General features: G+C 35.6%; 1 protein-coding gene across 2 annotated transcripts in view; it reads left to right on the forward strand.

The window, feature by feature from the left end:
- KANSL1L (KAT8 regulatory NSL complex subunit 1 like) overlaps positions 1 to 15,764 on the forward strand; it is a gene marked incomplete at both ends in the record, with an annotated part of 100,952 nt that extends 85,188 nt beyond the window's left edge. Inside the window, 7 exons of one of the 2 annotated variants that reach the window (XM_080689983.1) lie at positions 6,086 to 6,214; positions 9,589 to 9,707; positions 10,218 to 10,342; positions 11,573 to 11,627; positions 13,041 to 13,153; positions 14,359 to 14,524; positions 15,555 to 15,764. In XM_080689983.1, coding sequence (XP_080546109.1) covers positions 6,086 to 6,214; positions 9,589 to 9,707; positions 10,218 to 10,342; positions 11,573 to 11,627; positions 13,041 to 13,153; positions 14,359 to 14,524; positions 15,555 to 15,764 — 917 coding nt within the window. The remainder of the gene's footprint in view (positions 1 to 6,085; positions 6,215 to 9,588; positions 9,708 to 10,217; positions 10,343 to 11,572; positions 11,628 to 13,040; positions 13,154 to 14,358; positions 14,525 to 15,554) is intronic. The other variant, XM_080689984.1, reaches the window with a different exon arrangement.
- Between the last annotated feature and the right edge of the window lie 998 nt (positions 15,765 to 16,762).

Genomic DNA, 16,762 nt, shown 5'->3' on the forward strand with positions numbered 1-16,762 from the left:
CTCACTAAGTAGCTGAGGCTGTCCGCGAACCGCGATCCTCTAGTCTCAGCCTCCCAAATGCTGGGATTACAAGCGTGCGCCACCACGCCCAGCGAATCCTTAATTTTCAATACTCACTTTTCATTGATCTCACACAACAAATAGAAAACACACAGGAGTTGCCTAGCCTGAGTGAGGTGCAGAGTTCCATCCCCAGAATCAAAAAGGAAAACAAGAAATGTATGCTACCTACTGAATGAAATTTATGAATTATTGATTGTAGAAAATTTAAATATGGAAAAATAGAATTCCTGTATGATAAAATTAGTAAGAATATCAATTCTTTGGTAGATCATGTTTAATACAATGTAACTTGAAGTTCTAATAAATCTGATTTAACTTATTTCATAGTGAATTGGGAAGACTAAAAAGGAAAATATACAAGGAATTACTGGAAAATTTGAGAAATCCTATCACAGGAACATGCCCAAAATCCATAGCATAGAAAGTATTTTATTTGCAGATTGTGGAGCAGATTATATAGTTTCTTCTTTACTTTAGGATCAGGGACAAATTATTTATCAATGGGAAAGTAGAGAAGCATTCCACAAAAAGTACATTAGTCTTTTGGAGTAAAATTTTTTACACATTCATATCATAAATAAATTCTGATGGTTGGTTCTAGGAATTTTTAATAAAACTAAAACAACATAAAACTAAAAAATTATAATGAAATGTGCTCTGAAAGAGCTGTGAAAACATTGTTTATGCTTAAACACAACTATATATAACTCTAACAAGTTTAGATCATTTATAAACCTACAATCTTAAAGTGAAAAAAGTAGTACAAACTAAGAACTCAAGAGCCAAAGAATGCCTGTTGGAACTTAAATTTTATTGTAAAAAGCAGCAACTTTTAGGGCTGGGGTGTAAGTCAGAGGTAGGAAGGCTCTGGGTTTACACTCCCTACCACTAGAACAAAAACATCAGCAGTTTTTATAAATACTATAAATATCTAGACAGACTATATAAAGGAATAAAGAAACCTAGACATGTGACAATGAAAACAAATTTCTGATTAAACTTTAACAAGGACTTACATAAAGAAAACTTAGTTTGCTGAGGACATGAGAGGATGTTCCTCTATGGGGAGAAATAACCCATATTCTTGTTAGAAGATAGTGTTGTAAACTTAAGATGTATTTCCCAAACTAATTTCTACATAGAATATAATTCTTATCAAAATCTTTTTGAACAAAGTTATCCTGAAATTTACCTCAGAAAATGTTGAATTGCCAATAAAAATTTAAAGACCTAAAGGAGGAGGTGTCAGATATCAAAATGTTTTATAAAGTTATAATCATTAAATAAGGTGGTTCTGGTAGAAGTCAGGTCAAGAGAACTAAATAAAAGGCCTAAAGATAGGCCCCGGTTGATGAAAGCGGTATTTTCCTATCAGTATAGAAAGGGTGGCTTAGTCAATACATGCTAACAACAACAAATTCTTATGATGCACTCTTTATAGGCCAGAACTGGTTGACGAACTTTATATTAGAATCACTTTATATTACAATTAATTCTTTTTACCTGTGAGGTAAGTATTATTATGCTTGAATAGCCTTCCCCAAATCATAGCTGAATAGTGGCAGTGCTAGTGGTAAAGCTAGGACTGAGACTCAAGCATTCTGACTCAAAGTCCATGCCCTAAACAACCAACTTTTATCAGTGACATTAGATAGCAACTCCCGACATTCTTTTATGTTGGTAAGTTTAAACATTACAGTCAGTTCTGGTACACGTTCTTAAATACTTCAGATCAACTGAGAGCTGCTACAAGCCTTTCGGGGAAGCACTTACATGGCCTTTAAACTATGTATTTTTAATTTTTGTAAGCTCATGGTGGGGAAAACTACCTGGTTTATTTTTGTACTTGGTCAAAATAAATATTTACTAAATCGTTGTGTATTCTGACCTAGTTATTCCAAGTATCTTATTCCATTCCTAAATATGAACAATCATAATTCACAAATATATTCGTCTTAGCATTTTTAGGATAACGAAAACAACGTGAAGAATGTAATAGATATATGGTCACATATCTACTAAAGTAGAATATACAACCTTAAAAATATCTTAAAATTTCTGGATGTGGTGCACACACCTGTAATCCCAGTCCTTGGAAGTCTTAGACAGGAGAATGATGGATTTGAGATCAGCCTCAGCAATTTGGTGAGACCCTCAGCAACTTACTGAGGCCCTGTTTCAACATAAAGAGTTGGGGGTATTGCCTGGAGATAGAATGCCCCTGGGTTGAATCCCCAGTATCACAACAACAACAAAATGTATCTTAAAACCTCATGTAAGGATGGAAACAGGGCATGGAAGTTCATCCTAGACTTTTGTATTTCTTTGAAGATTTTCCACAGTAAAAATGATTATTTTTAAAAAATGAAAGTCAAAGACAAAGAACAAATGTTCATAGCTAAAGAAAGAATGAAGTACTAGAAGATAGAAGTTATGCACAAGTACTTCTTCATGATCTAATTCTCCTGGAGATTTATCCTGAGACATTCCCGCCACCCCCCCCCCAAAAAAAGGAAAACACTTAACCCATAAACATGATTATTTTAAGAATTTCCACAATAGAAGTAGTGTGATGATAATAACAACAATGATATTCAACTACTAGGGAATACCTAAATGACAGTCTCTAATCAGAGGAATGTTAGGCAACCATCTGCAGAAATAAGAGTGTTATGGGATAAAAAAATACAATTGTACATCTATCCTTATTATATATGGTACGTTATTACTCTACTGTTTGACTTAAGGCAGCATAAATGTTAAGACACACAACAATCTGTTGATAATGTAATGACATGTTACTTGTCACATATAACAGGATAGAGATGGAATAACTTGAGTTAAATGCTGCAATATCAATGAGCTATTTGTTGCAGACAAATCAATGAGGTATTTTTTTGTATATCAAACTCTTATCTCCTACCATTATTACCCCAAATTAAATTAAACATTATTTACATTAACTAAGTTTCATCCTGTATATCTTTCTTATATACCTGGTCAGTAGTTTTTTTTTTTTTTTAACTAGTAATGATTTCTATAGAATTAGTTATAACTAGAGCTCAACATCTAATAATCTGCCAGGCAGATTATTAAAGGCAAATCAGAGGAAATCAAAGAAGTTACAGTGCAAACAGGGAAAGTAGCTATGAGCAGCTATTATAAGGTACGAGAGAAATATTTTATAAAGGAGTCTGTAACTAAGAACAAGAGTAAAAGAGAGCTTAAGGGAAAAATGGCAATGCCAAATGTTATCTTGGAACAATTTAGAGAAGGAACATTCGGGTACTCCAAATCAGTACTTCTCAAACTTTAATGTGCAAATTTATTATTTAAAGAATATTGTTAGAAGGCAGATTCTGATTCAAGAAGTCTAGAATAGAGCCTGAGATTCTGCACTTTAATAAGGTCCCAGGTGATTAAAATGCAGGATTTAAATAATAGAAAAAAAACACAGAACACGGAGATAGAAAACAATGTGATGTGTTCAATTATCTGCAGATAGCTTATATTTTTTTTGGTACTGGGGATGGAACCCAGGGGCCTTCAACTTCTGGGCTACACTCCCAGATCTATTTTATATTTTTTATTTGGAAACAGGGTCTCTTAAGCCAGCTGAGGCTGGCTTCAAACCTGCGCGATCCTCCTGTCTCAGCCTCCCAAGCGCGGGGATTAGAAGCATGCGCCACCACGCCCGGTTCAGATAGCTTATATTCTTGCAGAGAGAATTTTGTAAAAGTAAGCAGACAGATATTTTTATGCCTTACCACCAAGTTTGGATTTACTCTACACTATTAGATTTTGCATCAGGCATCTAGGAAGTGGGGAGAAGTAAAATAGAGTTAAAGAGTAAATACATAATTCATCTCATGAGGAAATACCACACAAAACAAATTCAAGGGCTTGTAGTTATCAAAATATTCAAGGTTATGAAAGGTTAAGGGAGACAGTAGAACTGTTTCAGATATAAGACTTTAGAGACTAAAAGAGTGATTGGAATTTTTGACAAAGAACATTATAGGTCTAACAGGTGCATAATACTCTGAATTTGTCTTGTGACACATGTAGCTATATAGAAGAATGTTCTTTTGTGAAGATAAATTAAGGGGTAAACATCATGGAGGAAAATTAAGTTCTGAAGGAAAAGTAAAGCAAATGTGACAAAATTTAATATTTGGGGAATCTGAGAAAAGGGCATAAAGGGCATATGGAAATTGTGTGTGTGTGTGTGTGTGTGTGTGTGTGTGTGTGTGTGTGTGTGTGGTACTGGGGATGGAGCCCAGGGGCATTCTACCTCTGAGCTATACCCCCAGCCCTATATTTCATTTTTGTTTTGAAACAGGGTCTCACTGAGTTGCAAATAGCTTCACTAAGTAGTAGCTGAGGCTAACTAGGAACTGGGTGGCCACGAACCGCGAGCCTCTGGTTTCAGCCTCCCAAATGCTGGGATACAAGCATGCACCACCATGCCTGGCTGGAAATTCTTTGTAGTGCTTCAATTTTTTTTTAAGTTTGAGTATGTCCCAAGTAAGTTTAATTATCTTTTTTTTTTTTTTTTTTTTTTTTCCGGCACTGGGATGGAACCCAGGTACATTCTACCTCTGAGCTATACCCTCAGCCCTATTTTTTATTCTTTATTTTGAAACAGGGTTTAATGAGTTGCAGAAGGCCTCATTAAGTAGGTGAGGCTGTCTGTGAACCGTGATCCTCCTGTCTCAGCCTCCTGAATGCTGGGATTACAAGCGTGTGCCACCATGCCCCAGCTAGGTTTACTTATCTTTTAAAGTGTACAGATAAAAGCCAGGTGTGGTGGTGCATGTTTGTAATCTCAGCATTCTGGAGTCTGAGACTAGAACATCGCGGTTTGTGGATAGCCTCAGCTACTTAGTGAGGCCCTCCGCAACTTAGTGAGACCCTGTTTCAAAATAAAGAATAAAAAATAGGGCAGGGGATGTAGCTCAGAGGTTGAATGCCCCTGGGTTTCATCCCCAGACCTGCCACAAAAAAAAAAAAAAAAAAATGTGCACAGATAAGAGGAACAATGCAACCATAACACACAAGCAACCCCCAAACATTAGGGCTCAGCCTTTTTTTATCCCCACTTTGTATCTTAACTACCCACCAAGTTGTCAATATGATCTATTAATTTTGCTTCAAGTCTTCCCACCTTCATTTCAGTCATACCCAGTTGAGCATAATTAGAGATATGCAAATTCTTATTGCAGCCAGCAGTGCAAATCTAAAACTCCAGCCCCATTCCTCTGAACACATTTGAAAGGAAATATTTGTAATAGAGGAATCCTAAAGCCCACCTATCTAGGCTGGCTCCTGCCTGCTTGTGGTTCTTTCTCACCAGGCTCCTTACTTTACACTACATACCTGTTCAGTTCCCTGATTGTTCCTGTCCCTGCTGCCTTGGGCCTTTCCAGGACAAGCTATTCTCTCTTCCCCTTGCCATCAGCTACTTTTGACCCTACTTGAAGTGTTACTTCATCTAAGAAATAAGAAGGTAACAGAAGGACAAATTATTTGCTTATAATAGAATAGCAAAATAATTGCAACTCTATAATTGTTATACATCCAGCCCTCTATTTACCCTTTAAAAATGTGTAAGATTGCCAGGCAATTCAACATGGTCTGAAGTGACCATGTTGAATTTTACTTGGTCCTGAAATACTTCCAGTTTTAAGGGTATGCAACTTCAGGATTTAGAGCATCCTCAGCCAGGATTAACAGATCTGGACCAATCCTCACTAATTTGGAGACTTTGAGAACAGGTCATCTTCCCTTTTCATTCTCTTCAAAAAATGGAGCAAATACAGAAAATTGGGCATTTCCTGATGATATTTTTAAGGAATCATGTATTTTTAGCTTAAAAGTTATCTATCTTGTACTTAGGTATTTAATTATATGTAATTTTGGACTGATATCTTGAAATTGTATAGTTATAAATAAAAACCAATTAAGATGTTCATTATCTGTGTTAAACTAAAGCTTTATATTCCCTTTCTTTTTGTTTTAGTATACAGTACTCCTCTGAATCAGTGGAGAAATGGATATTCACCTACATGTAAGCCTCAAATAAAGTCAGAATCTTCTGTACAACTGTTACAGGGAAGAAAGAAAAGACATTTGAGTGAAACAGCATTAGGTAGGTTACATGGACATCTACTTAAAACTTTGAAAATAAAAACTTCAGCTCTTTAAAGAACCCGTCTCATGGGAATTTATAATCCAGAAAGTCACTAACTACACAAAACATATTATGACCCTGTGAACATACTCATCCAGTTAATTCAGCATGTGTAGACTAGGCATCTACATATTCTTGACAATTAAGGATTTCCTTTAAATGTTTCCTGACCAGTTTTCTTCTATTATCTGTTATCTGGTCAGAATTTAGTCAGTCTCCAAGGTTGCTCTGGACCAAAACTAGGTCAATATCAGGTTACTTTACAGAAATTATTACCATTTCTAAATTCCTCGGGATTCCAACAAAGTAGCCACGCGTTCCCTGAGCCACTGCACCATCTTATTCAGTTCTCCTTAAAGTTCCAAGATAGCCAAGAGATATCACTGGATAGAATTCTTCTGATAATACAAAGTATGTTTTCTTATGCAGAAATAGGAAAAGATAAATTCCAGTTATTAATGATAAAAAATAAAACTTACAGGATATATTCTGAGCTGCAAATCATCTAAAGTTTTAATTCCTGTTCATTGTTCCAATGAAAATAAAATTATATTCCTTAGTCAAGTATTCCCCAGATGTAATGTATCAATAACATACCAAATAAAGTAGAAACTAATTATATATACTCAAGACTTACAGAACTATAATTATACACATTGGATTTACTATATTTATTTCTAGTATCTTTAGAAATGCCACCATAATAGTCCAAGTCACTACCTGCAAGTCACTATGTGATTGAGAAAACTGGGACAGAAAGTGAACATACTTCTATACATGTCCAAGTTTCATTATTTTTAGTGTCCCACTTTGTGTGTGTGTGTGTGTGTGTGTGTGTGTGTGTGTGTGTGTGTGTGTGTGTGGTACTGAGGATGGAACCCAGGGCATTTTACCTCAGCTATACTCCCAGTCCTATTTTTTAGTCTTTTCTATTTTTTGAAACAGTTGTGAAGGGCCTTGCTAAGTAGCTGAGGATTACAAGCGTGCACCACCATGCCTGGCCTAGTGTCCTACTCTTAAGAACAAAGCCGGGCTCAGTGGTGCTTACCCGTGATCTCAGTACTTGGGAGGATTAGACAGGAGGATCACAGGTTTGACAATTTAGTCTCTCAGCAACTTACCAAGACTGGTTCCAAATAAAATAGAAGAGGAGTGTACCTCAGAGGTAGAATGTTCTGGATTTAAAGCTCAGTACAGAAAACGAAGGATCATCTAGCTTTTACGGAACTTCCAATACACACATACCAAAACAGGGAAACTTTGCTTTTTTTTTTAACCTCTTAGTAAGATGCATTATGAAATACATATTACTTAAGACAAAGTATTTTGCGTGAATTGATATAAACACATACATATATATATATATATATATATATATTTTTTTTTTTTTTTTTTTGCAGGTCTGGGGGTGAAACCCAGGGGCATTTAACCTCCGAGCTACACCCCCTGCACTATTTTTTATTCTTTATTTTGCAACTGGGTCTCACTGAGTTGAGCTGTCCGCGAACTGCGATCCTTCGGTCTCAGCCTCCTGAATGTTGGGATTACAAGCGTGCACCACCATGCCCGGCCGAATGTGTATTTTAGATCCAATTTTGACTTTAATAGTTAATATAGGGATAAAAGAAAAAATGAAATGATATAAAGAAATTATACAACTCCTAGCCAGGCATCTTGGCACACACTTATAATCACAGAACTTGGGAAGCCGAGGCGGAATAATCACAAGTTTGAAATCAGTCTCAGCAATTTAGCAAGACTCTCAGCAACCTAGAGACTCAGTTTCAAATAAAAATTTAAAAGGGTGAGGGGGAAGGTGTAGCTCAGAGGCAGAATGTCTTGAGTTCAATCCCAGTACCACCAAAAAAGAAAAAGAAAAAAAGAAATTAGACAACTTCAAAAATGAAGGACATCTTGTCCAGTCTATGTAACAAAGAGACTACTAATCAATTTCAATGCGTGAATCCTGATTTGAGGAAACCAACCATAAAAGGTTTATTTTTAACAATTCAAGAAATGTTAATATGGCCGGGCATGGTGGCGCATGCTTGTAATCCCCGCGCTTGGGAGGTGGAGACAGGAGGATCGTGAAGGTTCGAAGCCAGCCACGCTGGCTTAGGAGACCCAGTTTCCAAATAAAAATGTAAAAATAGGTCTGGGAGTGTAGCCTGGAGGTAGAAGGGCTTCCAAGGATCCCAGTACCACCAAAAAAAAAAAAAAAAAAGTAAATATGAATTAGGTATTAAGTTTTATAGTATATCAGAACATATTCTTATTTCTTCTCTAAAAGATTCAAACTAAACTAAGTAACTACATAAATATCCTAAGAAGGAACAAAAAAGGAAATTGATATATATATATTTATTACAAATAAAAGTCAACTTCTAATCAGTATCCTGAAAGAGAAATTTCTACCATGAAAGAAGAAAAGGATGCTGTAAAAATGAACACCAGAAAACAAGAGCCTTTAGAAATTAGTACTTTAATTAGACACATTTAAAAAATGCAGCAGTATTCAGAATATCATGTTAAGAAAATTTCACAGAAAACAGAAGAAGCTATAAAAAAAAAAGACTAAAAAAGAAAAGTACAATCCGTCCTGACAGCACCGCCTCTAACATATAAAGCAAGAGAAAGGTAGACAAGAATGGATGAACTTATTCAAGTAACATAACATGAAATGTACTAGATAAAAAATTACAAGGCCCTAGAACATGGAATACTTGTAGCAAGACTAGATAAGGCTCTTCTTTTATAATTTCCTTTTGTTTTGATACATAGTTTCAAGTCAACAAACAGATAAGGAATCAATCACCTCTCACCTAACTGGGAAAATAATTTTAATAATATTGGTCATGTAAAGCTGGGTACAGTGGCACACATCTGTAATCCCAGTACCTGGTAGGTTGAGACAGGAGGATTGCGGGTTAGAAGCCAGCGATAGCTTCTTAGTGAGGTCTCAGCAACTTAGTGAGATCCTGTTTCAAAACAATAAAACAGAGATGGGGCTGGGGTTGTACCTCAGAAGAACACCACCTCTGGGTTCCATGTGTAGTGCCAAAATAACAATAATAATATTAATATTAATTATTATTATAGTAGTAGTATTGTATCAGCTGGGTACAGTGGTGCATGCCTATAATCCCAGCTAACCAGGAGGCCAAGGCAGGAGGATCACAAGTTCTGCCACAGCTTGAGCAATGGAGGAGATGGCTGGGGATGTAGCTCAGTAGTAGTGCATCCCTGGTTTGATTCCTAGCACCACAAACAAAACACCAGCGATAGTGGGTATATCAAATGTGTGACACTATGAATGGTTCTTTCCACGGCAGGGGAAAGAACTAGATTTGAAGAATTTGCTTTTCAACGCACAGACCCAGGATCCCACTGCAATTTCACTGCTGTCTCTAATGTCAATGTTATATCAAGAAGCCAGAATTCATCATCACAAGTAGGTTTTTTAAAATACTGAACTCTAAAATTGCTCTGTATATTTTTAAATAAAACCAGCTGATAAAAAATGCAAAATATTTTTCTGGTCTCTATCATCCTTATTTACTAGTACATTTATAACTATCTTATTAGGAAATAATATATTTGATTAAACACATGGAAGCTAACAGTTTATCTTTGGTTATAGTTTAGAAATGAATAATCTGAAACTTAGATTAACATAAATGAACAAAACAAATGAAAATTGTAACAGTAATCTTTTACTAAAGGACTCACTAAAAATGATCTCATAGCCTTTCTTAATAAACTTGTGTTTATGCATATAAATGCACATTACACATTTGCCACAAATCAGTTTTCCTAACATTTTATAGTCTGGTATGACTATGTATTAACACAACTTATGTCACAGGTACACTACAAAGTCTCTTAATGTAGCTAAAGAAAAAAAGGTATCAGTACAGTTAACTAAGTCCTACATACACCAGTACCAAATCCTGTTTTGCAGAATACTGCACGACGAAGATTACGAAGTGAGAGTTCTTACGACATAGATAACATTGTGATTCCCATGTCACTAGTAGCCCCCGCTAAGTTAGAGAAACTCCAATATAAAGAAATACTTACTCCGAGGTATGTATATTTATCTCTTTCCTATTCCTTCTTTAATAAACTTAAATTCAGAGTGAAATTAGAACGTTCACTGAGAGGAGGCTGCCTCCCCCACCTCTCCAACCCTACTTGTATATACGTGGAGGAAACAACTGCTAAAGAAAAGTGCCACAGAATCAAAACTTCTCAGTTTCTATTAGAGTTGAGAAGTTTGAGACTGATTTCCTTGCACTCAATTTTTTGCATTCAGTTATATTTAGGTACTTTTTATATATATGGCACTAAAAGGTACTTTGCTGATACAAAACTACCACCTTTGCATTTGGTATTCACACTGTGAGTCAGAAAACCTGAGACACAAAAAGGAGATTTTGATGTATTGCCAAGTCAGCAATAAACATAGTAAACAGAAAGATGGATAGGATGGTCGGGAAGACAAGGAGTGAGAGATGCTGCTACACAGGGACGCCTTAACAAAGGCACACAGGCAGTGAGCAAGGCTTAAGCTACTGAGGTTCTGCATAGATTGGTAAGGGGAGTTAAGGCTAGAAAAGAATAAGGTTATGGGGGCCCCTTATGGCATATACAGATCTGCTTCTATTGACCACATTTTTAGCAGTGATGAAGACAGTTTCTAAAAAATGTGAATATGGTACCAGAAAGTAAGAAACAAAGAGACTTGAAACCAAGATATGATCCAGATGATAACTAGTTAATTCTTCTCTATTTTAATGCCATCCTTTTTTATTTAATAATTACTCTGAGTACTGAGAAGTACAGTACTATGAGAACTCATATAAACCTAAGTCAAATATTTCTACAAAATAAGGAATTTCATGTGGTTATGATATTCTGTAACAATATTGTTTTTTGTTTTGCAGTGGTGGGCTGGAACTAGCTGGTTGAGCTCACTGTTAAATATAGAAGAATCTGTTAGCCCTTATTAAGCTTTTGATAGCTCAAAAGGGGCCATGATAAACATTTTCATACCAAAGACACTGGCAAAAACTACATTATCAGGTCCCCCCCCTCCCCCGTTTTGGCTAAACCAGTTTGTCAGCACACCACTGAATTAATTCAAAGTCATGAGATAATTATTACATATATAAGAAGAAATTGATCACTATAAGGTCAAAAGTAAAGACTTGAAAAATACGTTAATGTATTTAACTGTACTTAAGAAAATAAATCTGCTACATTAGACAGGTTTTTAAATAAATGCTGTTTGAAATTGATTTGTATCTTCAACAGCTGGAGGATGGTGGTTCTTCAGCCTTTGGATGAACATAACTTAGGTGAAGAAGAGGTAAGCTGCCTCTCATTTAATGGGTTAACTGTACCTTATATATCATGAAGTCTGCTTCATTTAACACAAAAGAAACTAACAAGAAAGATAAGCCCTTTAGTTCTACTGATATTTTTTCTTTTAATCTATGAAAACAAGGGTTTTCAAAAACAACATTAATTCTATTAGAAAAATGTTTCTGGGAAAATCTGATGGCAAAGATAATGTACAAAGGAATAGAGAAAAGTAAAACAAAGTATACTATATAAGTTGACATTGAATTAATTTGGCTATCTACATCCTTTTCAGCATTAATCATATTTTTCTGCATGAGGAAAGTCTTAATACTCATGTTTACAATGCCATTTTCAAAATATCTAGGGCAGTTCTTGTAACATTACAATTACAATACATTAAATACAGAAATATAAGCATTTCTGTATTTAAATATACACATTAAGTGGAATAACTCTAAAATAAGCCTCACAATTTTAGACCAGGCTGTGAATTATATGAAATATTTGCCTCCTCTGATTTATTTTATTTTATTTAGTGGTACTGGGAGTGGAACCCAGAGGCTTTCTACCTCCGGGCTATACTCTCAGACCTATTTTATATTTTTTATTTGGAAACAGGATCTCACTAAGTTGCTGAGAGCCTCACTAAGTAGCTGAGGCTGGCTTCGAACCTGTGAGATCTTCCTATCTCAGCCTCCCAAGCATATGGATTACAAGCATGTGCCACCACGCCCGGCACAGATTTTTTGATTTTAGAATTGTGAGAGATGGAGACCTTTATGGGTAAAGTTACATTAAGACCAAAAGAAATATAGGGAAAAATACTATATAATCAAACCAATGCCAAAGTGGTCTTTAGAAGCAGTACTTTGCAGAAGACAATTTCTGTTAAACAAGCTTTTTTATGTTCAGTGATTGTGTTTTTCAATTACCAGACATACCTTCAACTGCCCTTCCCTCTTACAATGAGCTTCTTAGTTCAAAATAATTCTAGTTTGAAAACCCAAATTTTAAATTCCTAAGTATCATAACAAAAAGTGACATAGGTTAGAAGCTGGATAAGTCATTAATTAAGTTAATTCTGAACACAATCACTTTTACTCATCAATGGACAATCAATAAAAACTGTTTTGAATGAATACATTATTGAGACTATTTTATGTAAGCTGTGGCAAATGGAAAACACAACCCTTTTGTAATCTAGGTAAGCCTTCAAACATGAGCCAACAGTCAAAAGTTAAAAAAAGTTTTGGACGCCCACCTTTCAGGAACCTGAGGCTAATCTAACATTTGTTTTCTTGACTGACAAAGACTGCATTTATTTTAGTCAGCTTGCTATTTTTCTCTAAATAAGGAATTTTGAAATTCATATTTCAAAAGGTCTTCCATTAAAACAGATATATTTCCTTAATTCCAGAAAGAAGATCTTTCTGATGAAGTCTTCTCTTTAAGACACAGAAAATATGAAGAGAGAGAGCAAGCCAGGTGGTCACTATGGGAGCAAAGCAAGTGGCACAGAAGAAACAGTAGGCAAGTGTTTTAAATGTGAAACCCCAAACATGGAGCCCATGGGGAATGAATATAAATTCTACACAAATTTTGGATGAGACCACTAAAAAAGACAATCATTAGAATGTATCATCAGCTATTATGTGTAGTGACACACCGCACATACTAAGCTTATACATAATGTAAAAATGAGTTTTTGTATTTTACTGTTTTTCTCAGGTTTGCTGTCAGTCTCAGGAATAGACTTAGCTAGAAATTAATAATGAAAATTCTGTGTTTATAAAAGGTGATTTCAATCCATTATAAAACTGGACTGAAATTTAGGCAATCCATTTTAACATAATTCAAAAATAATAAGTACTTTTTGTGCATGTGTGTGAATATGGCACTGGGGAGCAAATTCAGGGGCACTGTACCTCTAAGCTATACCTTCAGCCCTCTATTTTATTTTTATTTTGAAACAGGGTCTTGCTAGGTCGATAAGAGTTCTCACTATTTGCTGAGGCTGTCCTCAAACCTGTGATCCAGTCTCTGGCCTTCATGTACTAAGATTACAAAAGCATATGCCACTACGCTGGCAATAAATGTTTAAAATCAAATAAACCTTTGGGGAAGGAAAACAATTAGTAACTACATATTTGTAAAGAATCTCTAGTATTTTATATTTATATCTGATTATTTTAAATATAGTCAAAACTTAAAAAAATGCAAAGAGTCAAATCATGTTTAGTCTGGCAGTCACTACAGTCAAAGGGTATCTTGCAATTAGTGTTATTTGTTTGGTCTCAAGATATCCAGATTTGTCACAGTCCTTGGTCAGAGTTCTCTTAATATATGAGATTATGGAATTCTCATTCTTTAGCCACATTCCAGAGATAAAGCTTCCCAGATATAGAGGGAAATGTGAATTGAGGCCTTTATGGATGACATTTCTGTAATTATAGATACCCTGGGGAGTGCAAAGACTAAGGCTCAAGCAACTGCTCTTTTTTGTCTTTCAAAAAACAAAAAGAAAACCATGTTAAGAAACAAAAAACCAGTTAGTAGCCAAAGTATATGTTTAAGCTTTTGAGACAGGAAACAAATAGGATCAAGATGATGATTTTTAAAATATCTTTTGGATAGAACTCTACAAAGAGCGGCCAAGGTAAGCTGATTTAGTGATATCTTTGGCTTATAAAATGTTAAGATCTCAGAAAATAACAAATTATTTCTTTTCTTGCTAGAGCTTATAGTAAAAATGCTGAGGGACAGGACTTTCTTCTGAAAGAATACCCTAATGACTTCAGAGGCGGACCGCAATGTGCTGCCGAAAGTCCTCCCGAAATCCCCACAGAGCACCCTGATCTGTGCGCACATGGCTCACCTTTAAATGAAAGCCAAGAGATCAAGGTCAGTGTAATAAACACGATGGGGTCATTATTATTTTTTGGTGTGTGGAGTACTGGAGAGTGGGCCCAAGGGCCTGTAATCTGAGATATGCTCCAGCCTTTTTACTTTGAAACAGGGTCTCCCTAAGTCACTTCACTCTGGCCTAAACCTGCGATCCTCCTTGTCTCAGCCTCCCAAGTACTGGCATTGCAAATATGCAACACTGTGCTCAGCTTAGTAAAATGTCTTTTTAATCGCCTTTTGCCTTTTTAAAATTTATTGTGTATAAGTTGCTTATTGCAAATTAAGCTTCATCATTACATATCGAACTCAGTGATACAACTGAGTCTAGAAGGATGAAACAGATCGGCATGGCAGCACACTAACTCCATCATGCCTACAGTCGTAGCCGTGTCACACCTGTACTAACGTCTACTTACTATCAGGGAATGGGGATGCTGCCAAGGCTCTTTACAAAACAAGGCTATTCACAGAGAATAGCGCATGGGACATAGTAAATATTAGTTTTTCTTGTTCTCCTCCTATAGAATGTTTTTTTACTTGTCTCCCATAAATCCAGTTCCTACCGTAAGGGAAGCATTTCCTAAAACTGAATGTACTAATGAACCTTTCTTTATAAACAGCTGTTGAAAAGAAGAACCAGATCTAGACTAGAGAGTGGAGACTATAGAAATTAATGGCAAGTTGCAGGGACCTTGGGGAAGAAAGTCAATGGGTATGTGTAATAATGATGGGAATGAAAATGAAGATTTTGAAGTCAATAAAACTTAAAACCCCTTTTAAAGAGGTTGAAAAAGAAGACCAGTGCCCTGTGGCAACAGTCTCCCTTCTTGGTAGAGATAAAGAAATAATTCTCAATGTCACCAAATTTGTCCCATTTTGAATTGAGATATTAAGTTCAAATGAAAATTTGTGTTTTATGTGCTAAAAAAACAAGTTAGTATAAAATTAGCATTTACATATAGCTAGATACATAAATTTAAACAAAACAAATTAATTGGAACTTAACTGAAAATATTTCCCTTTTCAGTCTCTGTGGTGGGAGCGACGGTCTTTTCCGCTGAAGGATGAAGACACAGCAGCCTTATTTTGCCATGATGAAAAAAAGGATGCTTTCCCTGGTGACGCCTTCTGTACTAGTGCACCGGAGGGTGGCCACCATCCAAAAAAGCGGTTAGATGCGATGGAAGACTTTAAGACCTTTGGCCTAGGACTTACTAATGTTAAAAAAAATAGGTGACAGGGAACAAGTTATGAAAACCATGGAACTGAAAGGAAGACAGGAGAAAAACAAAGCAAAAAAGGCTGTCTGGATCTCCTGCCTATCTGGTCACAATTCCAGACTAAGAGAATGTACTGCATGTATTAATCCTTTATACTGTTTATGAAACAGACAAAAGTCTTTTTCCTTCTCGAACCACAGAAATAGCTAGCCTTTCACCAACAGACCAGTGCTAGTTATTTGTGTTTAGCATACAAATTACAAGCACCAAGGTATTAACTGCTGCAATTTAATGCCAGATCACATTACTGGATAATTCTTACACACACACACACACACACACACACACACACACACACACACACACACACACACACACCCTGTGCATCAAATGACAGCTATTCTTTTGCTGTTCATATGGTAATTCACTAAAATTGCCCCAGAACTATTTTAGAGTTTTAAAATTGCACTGGTAATGACCCACTCTACTTAAAAATGCATGTGTTAACTATCCTGTGAAATGCAAGCTGCAGTAAATACAAAGCACAGGTTTCCACTGATAAAAAGACATCTAAAAGTCTTGACTATGGAGGGAGTTTTTTGTTTCTTAACATGATTAACCAATAGAAATTATTTACGGAAATTCTTATATCAGATAACACAATACTCATTTATTTGAACTCACTGGTATCTGTTGTACTAACTAGAGGCTACCTTCTGTTTACTCATAAGACAAGCAAATTAGAATTAAATACTGGCACATTTAAAAACTATCACATCTTTGAAAACTCAACTGGAGTTTAACCTACTTTGTGTCTCATGAAGATACCAATTTAATATATGTGACAAATAGAAAAGTCCTTCATTATAAAATTTTGAAGAATGGTTAATTCCAACTAATTTATATTCTAGAAATACTGTTGTATTCCTAATTAATTTGTTCCTTCTTTGCCATAGCTTACCATTTCAACCTTACTGTTCTAGATTGAGAATTAAAATTTTTCAAGGGCCATTAC

This window comes from Muscardinus avellanarius, assembly GCF_963383645.1.
Source record: "Muscardinus avellanarius genome assembly, chromosome: 2".
In the NCBI taxonomy this organism is placed as follows: domain Eukaryota; kingdom Metazoa; phylum Chordata; class Mammalia; order Rodentia; family Gliridae; genus Muscardinus; species Muscardinus avellanarius.